General features: G+C 35.8%; 3 protein-coding genes across 3 annotated transcripts; 2 read left to right on the top strand and 1 right to left on the bottom strand.

Moving 5' to 3' along the window:
* Positions 1–1,260: 1,260 nt before the first annotated feature.
* LOC122760365 (olfactory receptor 142-like) lies at positions 1,261–2,405 on the bottom strand. Its single transcript, XM_044015490.1, has one exon. It carries the CDS (start codon positions 2,322–2,324, stop codon positions 1,398–1,400), a length of 927 nt encoding a protein of 308 aa, XP_043871425.1. The 5' UTR covers positions 2,325–2,405; the 3' UTR covers positions 1,261–1,397.
* A 1,160-nt stretch (positions 2,406–3,565) lies between these two features.
* LOC122760360 (olfactory receptor 11A1-like) lies at positions 3,566–4,625 on the top strand. Its single transcript, XM_044015482.1, has one exon. The coding sequence runs from the start codon at positions 3,702–3,704 to the stop codon at positions 4,623–4,625; it is 924 nt and encodes a 307-aa protein (XP_043871417.1). The 5' UTR covers positions 3,566–3,701.
* Positions 4,626–7,477: 2,852 nt separating this feature from the next.
* On the top strand, positions 7,478–8,757 carry LOC122760359 (olfactory receptor 11A1-like). The gene is made up of 2 exons (XM_044015481.1): positions 7,478–7,500; positions 7,655–8,757. The coding sequence occupies exon 2, from the start codon at positions 7,834–7,836 to the stop codon at positions 8,755–8,757; it is 924 nt and encodes a 307-aa protein (XP_043871416.1). The 5' UTR covers positions 7,478–7,500; positions 7,655–7,833.
* The last annotated feature ends 998 nt before the right edge of the window (positions 8,758–9,755 follow it).

Raw genomic sequence — 9,755 nt, 5'->3', positions numbered from 1 at the left:
TATAAATAGCATTGTAGTTCTATAAACATGTCATCAGTGATTCTGAATTGTCTTGTCTAAACTTACAACTTCATACAATTGTTGTACATCTGCTCATTGTGTGAATTATTGGGTTCATCTGCCCTGTATAATGTTGTCTATGAACAGTTCATTGAGATAATGTATGTTGTGATTCAATGCTATATTAACAAAATTGAATTGAAATAAAATCTGTTTACAATTTCACGCAAATATAAAAAAACATAACATTCACTTCACTCATTCGTTCTTTTCTCAGATGTCTTCTTTGTTTTTTTTCTTACCCAATTAATTCAACTTTTTTTTTTTCAAATTAAAGGATTATGTTTTTGTTTTTTTAAATTTAGGGATGGAAATCAGATTTGACCCTAAGGATTAAGGAACATTTAAGGATGATTTAAGGATGAAGACTTAATTCTCCAAGTGTATAACATACATTATACTCCCATAAACAATAAATTCCCAACTGACAACATGACTTAGTTAAAATGCTGTTACAGATTTTTATTTACATTTTTACAGTCCATATTTAACAATGTGATCAATCTGATAGGATTTTACATTTTTCTCTTTCTTCCCAATTACTCATTCAGTGATTTTAATCAGTATCAGACAATACATACTAAGTATCATATTGCTCACCCTTAATTAAAGCAATTTCAAAATAAAGTATAATGTATATTAAACTATATCAAATAGTAATTTTAATTGATGTGATCGAAAAGGACTAAACTGAGGCTTATTACATATCATGCAAATAATATGGATAGATGTGATTCCACATGATGTATTATTAGATTTAATTTATTCATCCATTTCTTTAACGTGGTCTCAACTTTGAGAGAAAGTGAAAAACTGTTTTGAAAAAGAGATAATAAATAGGAAAAATTAAAAGAAATAGTTAAGGTTTTTGATATTGCGTAAATGAGGTTCCTATGCAGAGTCAATGTTGCATATGTGCTGCCTGTTCGGGAGGGAGAAAGAGAAGATGGACAGCAGAAAAACATCAATCACATTATAACTGTACACTGTTTAAAATGCTGTCACACCTTATCTAGGCAGGTTTTCTCCAAGTATGTATGTACATAGGTGCAACGATGTTAAAGCAAAAGTTAAATGTCACTAGAGCTGAAACAGTTACTCGATGAACGGATTATTAATCGTTTACTTAATCATCAACTATTTTGATAAGTGATTAACCGATTCAGCTTTTTTTCATGATTAAAACAAGATTTTTTTCAGCTTCTTAACTGAGACTATCATTAAAACTGAATCTTTTGGTTTGTGGAATTTGAAGTGACAACTTGAAACAAAATGATGGGAAACAAAAGACAAACTTGAGTCCCATTTTTGGAAACAAGAAACCTTGTTGATTCCAGCTACAGTTCAGCAAAAGGCCGGTTTTTTAATATGATACGTATTTTACTCAAGTTGAATCCATACATCAGTGGGTTGAGGAGCAGCTGCACCGTGAGCCAGTACAGCGACAGAATGATCCTCAGCATGTTTGGAGTTCCTTTCATGTTAAATCTGCTCTGGACTATTTCAAAACAGGATCCTACCGAGAAGTTGATCAGCGCTACCACGTGAGGCACACACGTGCTGAATGCCTTCTGCCGTGACTGTTTGCAGCCCGAGGAGCAAACGAGCATAATCTTCAAGTAGGTAAATACGATGAGGACCATAGGAAGACCAATGGTGCTGAACGTGGCGATGAGGCCGAAGATGTTTTTGATGCTCGTATCTGAACACGCCAATCTGACCACAGAGTAGTTGTCGCAGTAAACCTTATCGATGACATTCCCACACAGCCGCATAGACGACGTCTGAGAGACCATGATGACACATGCGACGACCCCGGACAACCACACCACAGCGAGCAGTTTGGAGATCGTGGACGTCGACATGCGTGTGCTGTACTGCAGAGGGCAACAGATGGCGAGGTAGCGATCATACGACATAATGGTTAAAAGTAAATATTCCACAGTCCCATAAGTATGTATGCAATAGAGCTGCAGGAGACAGAAATGAACAGAGATGGTGTGAACATCAGAGAGGATCTGCACCAGCAGCAACGGAAACACACTTGTGCCCCCACACAGTTCATTTACAAACAGGCTGCACAGAAACATGTACATAGGCTCGTGTAGACTTCTGTTCATACAGATGACTACAATCAGCAGCACATTAGCACACACCATGACCATGTAGATACACAGAACACACACGAAAAACATGTATTTAAAGAGACCGAGTTCGATGTACGCAGACAACGTGAAATATGACCCCAGAGTGGAGTTCATCATCCTCCAAACACACCAGAATAAACGAAACAAGGTCTTGGAGTGAGTTCAATCCTGACTGAGCTGGAGGTTTGCTGCTGCTCCTTTAAACCAGACACACACACACACACACATGCACGCACGCACACACACACACGCCACACACACACACGCATGCACAGCAAGCACACACACACACACACACACACACACACACACACACTCACACACACACACACACACACACTCACACACACACACGTTGTGCTTACTTCATAGAGAGACATTAATGCTGATCCTTTACCTTACCCATCACAACTAAAAGACAAACCCTAACCCTAAATCCAGGTCTTGAGGCTTAAAAGCCCTTAAAGGATCTCCTCACTTTCCACACTGCCTATGGTTTATACTTTTTTTTTTTGGCCCTCACAAGGCTACAAACACACACAAACACTGATTTGCACATGAAAATCAACAATTAATCATCATAGATTGATCATTAATCAATCATAAATAAATAAAAAAAACACTTAGAAAAGGGTAGACGTACAGATGTTCAATTTTGAAAACTGCAGATATGTTTTAGTGAGGAGTTTTTTTCTTCTTCTTTTCTGTTCAACCTCACTAAATTGTGACCCCAAAGATTTCAAAATAAAGGCCTTACTTTCTTTAATGAACAAAGGATAATTTACAAATACATTTTTTCCCTCCCTCTCTAGAGATCGCCACAGAAAGGTCATGGGCTGGTCTAGATTTGAAAATGACAATTACAAGACAAGTTTGTTTTTCTGACTAAAAACACAACTCTGCAGTTTTCAAAGTCAATAAGTCATTTATCCCCTTGGTTTATTCTTATAAAAGTTTCAAAATAATAGTCTCAGTTTCTGTTCATCCACACTAAAAGTATCTTTTTTAGAGGCTGTAATTTAGGAATTCAAGGCTCTTTGTTGTTGTTGTAAACCAGTTATTCATGTTTCCAGGTAACAGTCACTTTAAGTTTTAAATATATTTGGAGTGGATGACAGGATAAGGAGAGTGCTGTCACAGCCCCCTTCATGTCACCTGATCTGGCAGAAAAAGATAAAGCACAAACCAAAGACGTAGAAGCAGAGTCTGACCTCAGTGCAGGAGGGAGGGACTCTCGCTGTAGCAGGTGGATGTAAGGTTTGCTAATCCTTACTGGTTTCATTTGTTCAGGTTTATTCTTTCATTTTAAAAGTTTTCTGAATCTGTTCAATTGTGCTCTTTCTTGATTTTACATTTCACAGTGACTGAATAATATTTACAAACATATTGATTGTGTTTGAACGTTCAAATCTTCATCTTGTTATCAAACTTGACTTCCCCCTTATCACCGTTACTTAAAATGTAAAATATCGACGAACAGTGCAACATTGAATTATGATAAACTCCACTAATGTGTCATATTTCATACTTGGTGCATTTTTCGACACTGGACATCTTAAATATCTGTTTTTCTTGATCGTGCTGTGTTTATACGCGTTGATCATTGTTTCTAACGTGCTGCTGATTGTAGTTATCTGTATGAACAGAAGTCTTCATGAACCTATGTACCTGTTTCTGTGCAGCCTGTTTGTAAATGAAGTGTATGGGAGTACAGGATTGTTTCCGTTACTGTTGCTTCACATTCTCTCTGACGTTCACACCGTCTCTGCTTCGTTTTGTTTCCTGCAGATTTTTTGTTTGTATACTTATGCTTCCATACAGTTTAGTAATTTAACCATCATGTCCTATGACAGGTACCTGGCAATCTGCTATCCGCTGCAGTATAACACACGTATGACGTCTCACAGGGTCGCTGTGCTCATTTGTCTCTCATGGTTGTATCCGTTTGTTGGGATGTCTGTTCTGATTTCTTTGAGCATCCCTCTGCAGCTGTGTGGAAACATGATTGACAAAGTTTACTGTGATAACTACTCCATTGTGAAACTGGCTTGCTTTGACACAACAGTCAATAACGTCTATGGAATCTGTTACACGATCTCCTTAATAGTTATGGTTCTGCTGATCATTTACTCGTACACGAGGATCTTAAGAGTCTGCTTCTCTGGTTCCAAACAGACGAGACAAAAAGCCATCAGCACCTGCTTGCCTCACCTGGCCTCCCTGTTTAATTTTTCTTGTGGTTGTTTCTTTGAAATTATACAAAACAGATTTAACATGAAATATGTGCCAAATGGGGTGCTTATTTTCTTATCATTGTACTGGCTCACCTGCCAGCCGCTCTTTAACCCTGTCATGTACGGACTGAATTTAACTAAAATACGCAGCACATGTAAACGTGTCATCTTTGGTAAGATGTGAGCTGGAAAGTAATATTTAATAATGAATGAATGAATGAACAATATCAATGATAACAATAAATAATATGAATCATTCATTTTAAAATGTTTCCACATTTTTTCTTTTTCCAGTTTGTAAAAACAATGACACAATATACTTTCTCAGCTCCAGTATGATGAGAATACGTGAAGAGAGAAGGTTGTGACAGTGGCTCGTCTTATGTTCAGTAAGCATCAGTGTATTAGACAAATAAACTTCTGTTAAATTAAAACTTGTACACTGTTGCAATGGAGTTAAATAAAGCTTTATATTGAAATACATTTGAATATGGGACAATTATACAAATGTCTAAAGTTTAAATATTCTACTTATACTGTTGAATAAAGTGAGCTTACCATAAATTTAAATACATTATTGTTATAATATTATATAGTGATGCATTATGGAACTGTTGTGAAAAATGAAATAATGTACAGTTATAAGAATACAATGAATTATACTACTGTTATTAAATATGATGATGTTAGTCATTAATGCAGTGCTGTGACAGATATAAATAAAGTTAAATACAGTAATAGAATCTGACTACAGAATAAAAAGAAGTAAAATGGATAAAACACCAGGGATGAAGGGTTTACAAATTCATTTAATGAAACCCATAGAAATGAAATATTTCTTGGGAAAATAACTAAAAAATAACAAATGCACTTTAAGCCAATATATGTAAAGACATTGTGCCACATGTAATAGATAATGACCAATGTGAATTCATTCCAAAACGGGTCATTGTCTGCCAATATGTGCTAAATATAATAGAACAATCACACAGAGCTTTTGCTTTTAGCATTAGATGCAAATAAGCAGGTAAACAACAAGCAGTGAATACAAAGCTAATATACAGAGCAAAGGATAATGGAATCATTTCTAGAAGAACATATGAGAACAAATGAGAACAACACAAACTGCTTTTATATGCAGATAATGTGATTATGTATGTATTATCCCCAGAACAATCTTCAAATATAGGAAACACTTAAATGAAAACAAATGTGAAGCTATAGCTGTTGGTAAACCTGTATCACTACAATTTAAAGTGCTAGCTATAAATCTCAATGGGATTTGACAAAAAATAAACAAGACTTAAAAGATGGAAAACAATACCAGAATAAAACAATAACAGAACACTAAATAACACAATTTTAAATAGAATAGAAATTTAGAAAATGTAAAATAGTAAATAGTAAAGGGGAGCACTCTCTATTTGAGATTATAAAAGGAAAGACAGTTTATGCTTAGTGTTCCAGATTTCCAGATTTATTTTCATGCCACCCAAACCTCAGTGATAAACTCTAAATGGAAACAGATAAAAAACATCATTAATAAACATCAGTATCTGATTGAAAGAAATGCAAAAATGCATCAGAAATAATAGATTTGTAAAAAAAAAAAAAAGGAAAAATAGAAATTGGAAATATAGTTGGAAAATATATATTTGAAAATGAATGTTCATGTATTTAACTTGAGTAATAATCTTTATGAATTACCTACAAATGAAAAGCTATTTAGCAGACGGACAGAATCAGAGAAGCAATACACTATTGGAGTTTAGGAATAAAACCAAAATATATCAATTAATTTCTCCAGGAAAAAAAGGAGAAAGAGCTGGGAATTGTAATTTTGTAAGAGGACTGGACACAAATATGTGATCTTTAAAACTACACAATCCAAATATTGGAGAGAATTCTCTTGGAAAATAAATGTGATGATCTTCATAATACCAAAAACTATGTATGTCATGCAGGAATTACTGAACTAATTTTTTTTAATGAACTGATTCTAATGATTCAGTACAATGAAAACAACTGCTTTGACTGTCACTAGTTCCCTGTCCACTTGGCTGTGGGCTGCCCCCAACTGTACATGTAGGGGTACTGAACCTGAAAAGGTTAAAGTGGAACAATGCAGGATTTTTACTCTAATTAACAGCTTCAGAGTCATTGTGAAGGTTAAATGCCTATGTATACTTCTGCGTACAGCGCGCCCCGACCCAATGCACAACAGCCCAGATTTTGGAACTGCATGCAAAGAGCTCGTTGGGTGCACGTGGACAGCGCATGCACAAACTGAATTTCCGCCCCACCGATAGATGGAGTATTAAGCCCCGCTCACCAAGCAGAAAAAACATTTTGACGCGATGCAATGCGATGCACACTACGGCATGAAGGCTTACCAGGGCCTTAAATGTATTCCGGAAGATTGGGGACTCCCTCCACTCCCACTACTGTCTGTTAAGGAAAACCACCCTTAGAAGATCATGGCTGCTGACCCCAAATCAGGAGGTCTTCGAAAGTCTAGGGTCTGACGAGAAACACAAATTGCTTCACAGCATTACACTCACATATCAAGGTACCAACTATTAGATCAAGGCAGAGATAGATAGTGAAATTTTAGACATTCATCATGACACAACCGGGGAAAGAGAAGCAGAGAAAATTGCTGTTGGAGGAAGTGAAGTAAAGGGCATTTCCCTTTTCTTCACTTCCTCCAACAGAAGAAAAGGGAAATGGTTGTCTGACCGAGTGAGAGGTCACAGACGAGTAAACATCAGAGTGGCTTTTTTAGTATGGAGAGAATAGAAAAACACAGAAGCATGCAAAATGGACATGGCGCCAAAACTTGTGAAAACACAGTCTTGGAGCAAAACACGACAGTGAGGATAGATGGATGTATGGATGCATGGATGGATGTTTACAGTGGTGTTGTAAAAATATGCACTCCGAAACTATAGGGGGAGCTCTTTAGAGAAAAAGTGACCAGATTTGTAAAGCTCTGCTTTAAAAGAGACCAGAGCAGAGTTGAAGCTTAGTGGAAGAGGGATGAATGCTCGCTGCAATAAGTGGGTGTTAGGTTTGCTGTTTTTGAACTTAACGTTTTCTGTATTCATTCGTTGTATTCTAGAATCTGACTGAATGTGCGTGAAAACCAAATTCTTTCATAATATTAGATGTGTTTTGAACATTCAATCTCACGCATGTTTCATTGTTTCACAGGTGAGTTTTTACAGTGAAGAAACCCTTTCAAAACTCAAACACTGGAAATGCTTTTTCTACACGACTTCATCAAAGTTTGACAACTCGTTGTAAAACAAGACTTCATATGAACAGTAGCAACATTTTTCAAAAATGGAATTCTATATGTAAAGTATCTATTAACTGTGCAACAGTGAAACATGATAAACTCCACTAGTCTTTCATATTTCATACTTGGAGCATTTTTTGATACGGGAGACTTTAAATATCTGTTTTTCTTGATCGTGCTGTGTTTATACGCGTTGATCATTGTTTCTAACGTGCTGCTGATTGTAGTTATCTGTATGAACAGAAGTCTTCATGAACCTATGTACCTGTTTCTGTGCAGCCTGTTTGTAAATGAAGTGTATGGGAGTACAGGATTGTTTCCGTTACTGTTGCTTCACATTCTCTCTGACGTTCACACCGTCTCTGCTTCGTTTTGTTTCCTGCAGATTTTTTGTTTGTATACTTATGCTTCCATACAGTTTAGTAATTTAACCATCATGTCCTATGACAGGTACCTGGCAATCTGCTATCCGCTGCAGTATAACACACGTATGACGTCTCACAGGGTCGCTGTGCTCATTTGTCTCTCATGGTTGTATCCGTTTGTTGGGATTTTTGTTCTGATTTCTTTGAGCATCCCTCTGCAGCTGTGTGGAAACATGATTGACAAAGTTTACTGTGATAACTACTCCATTGTGAAACTGGCTTGCTTTGACACAACAGTCAACAATGTCTATGGAATCTTTTACACGCTCACCACCCTTGTTCTGGTTCTGCTGATCATTTACTCGTACACGAGGATCTTAAGAGTCTGCTTCTCTGGTTCCAAACAGACGAGACAAAAAGCCATCAGCACCTGCTTGCCTCACTTGGCCTCCCTGTTTAATTTTTCTTGTGGTTGTTTCTTTGAAATTATACAAAACAGATTTAACATGAAATATGTGCCAAATGGGGTGCTTATTTTCTTATCATTGTACTGGCTCACCTGCCAGCCGCTCTTTAACCCTGTCATGTACGGACTGAATTTAACTAAAATACGCAGCACATGTAAACGTGTCATCTTTGGTAAGATGTGAGCTGGAAAGTAATATTTAATAATGAATGAATGAATGAACAATATCAATGATAACAATAAATAATATGAATCATTCATTTTAAAATGTTTCCACATTTTTTCTTTTTCCAGTTTGTAAAAACAATGACACAATATACTTTCTCAGCTCCAGTATGATGAGAATACGTGAAGAGAGAAGGTTGTGACAGTGGCTCGTCTTATGTTCAGTAAGCATCAGTGTATTAGACAAATAAACTTCTGTTAAATTAAAACTTGTACACTGTTGCAATGGAGTTAAATAAAGCTTTATATTGAAATACATTTGAATATGGGACAATTATACAAATGTCTAAAGTTTAAATATTCTACTTATACTGTTGAATAAAGTGAGCTTACCATAAATTTAAATACATTATTGTTATAATATTATATAGTGATGCATTATGGAACTGTTGTGAAAAATGAAATAATGTACAGTTATAAGAATACAATGAATTATACTACTGTTATTAAATATGATGATGTTAGTCATTAATGCAGTGCTGTGACAGATATAAATAAAGTTAAATACAGTAATAGAATCTGACTACAGAATAAAAAGAAGTAAAATGGATAAAACACCAGGGATGAAGGGTTTACAAATTCATTTAATGAAACCCATAGAAATGAAATATTTCTTGGGAAAATAACTAAAAAATAACAAATGCACTTTAAGCCAATATATGTAAAGACATTGTGCCACATGTAATAGATAATGACCAATGTGAATTCATTCCAAAACGGGTCATTGTCTGCCAATATGTGCTAAATATAATAGAACAATCACACAGAGCTTTCGCTTTTAGCATTAGATGCAAATAAGCAGGTAAACAACAAGCAGTGAATACAAAGCTAATATACAGAGCAAAGGATAATGGAATCATTTCTAGAAGAACATATGAGAACAAATGAGAACAACACAAACTGCTTTTATATGCAGATAATGTGATTATGTATGTATTATCCCCAGAACAATCTTCA

Source organism: Solea senegalensis, unplaced genomic scaffold (assembly GCF_019176455.1).
Source record: "Solea senegalensis isolate Sse05_10M unplaced genomic scaffold, IFAPA_SoseM_1 scf7180000013475, whole genome shotgun sequence".
Lineage (NCBI taxonomy): Eukaryota > Metazoa > Chordata > Actinopteri > Pleuronectiformes > Soleidae > Solea > Solea senegalensis.
This window is presented reverse-complemented; position numbering and strand designations above follow the sequence as displayed.

What these genes read in the sequence shown, in the direction of transcription:
- LOC122760365 (XM_044015490.1), bottom strand. Translation starts at nt 2,324, where the DNA reads ATGATGAACTCCACTCTGGGGTCATATTTCACGTTGTCTGCGTACATC.
- LOC122760360 (XM_044015482.1), top strand. Translation starts at nt 3,702, where the DNA reads ATGATAAACTCCACTAATGTGTCATATTTCATACTTGGTGCATTTTTC.
- LOC122760359 (XM_044015481.1), top strand. Translation starts at nt 7,834, where the DNA reads ATGATAAACTCCACTAGTCTTTCATATTTCATACTTGGAGCATTTTTT.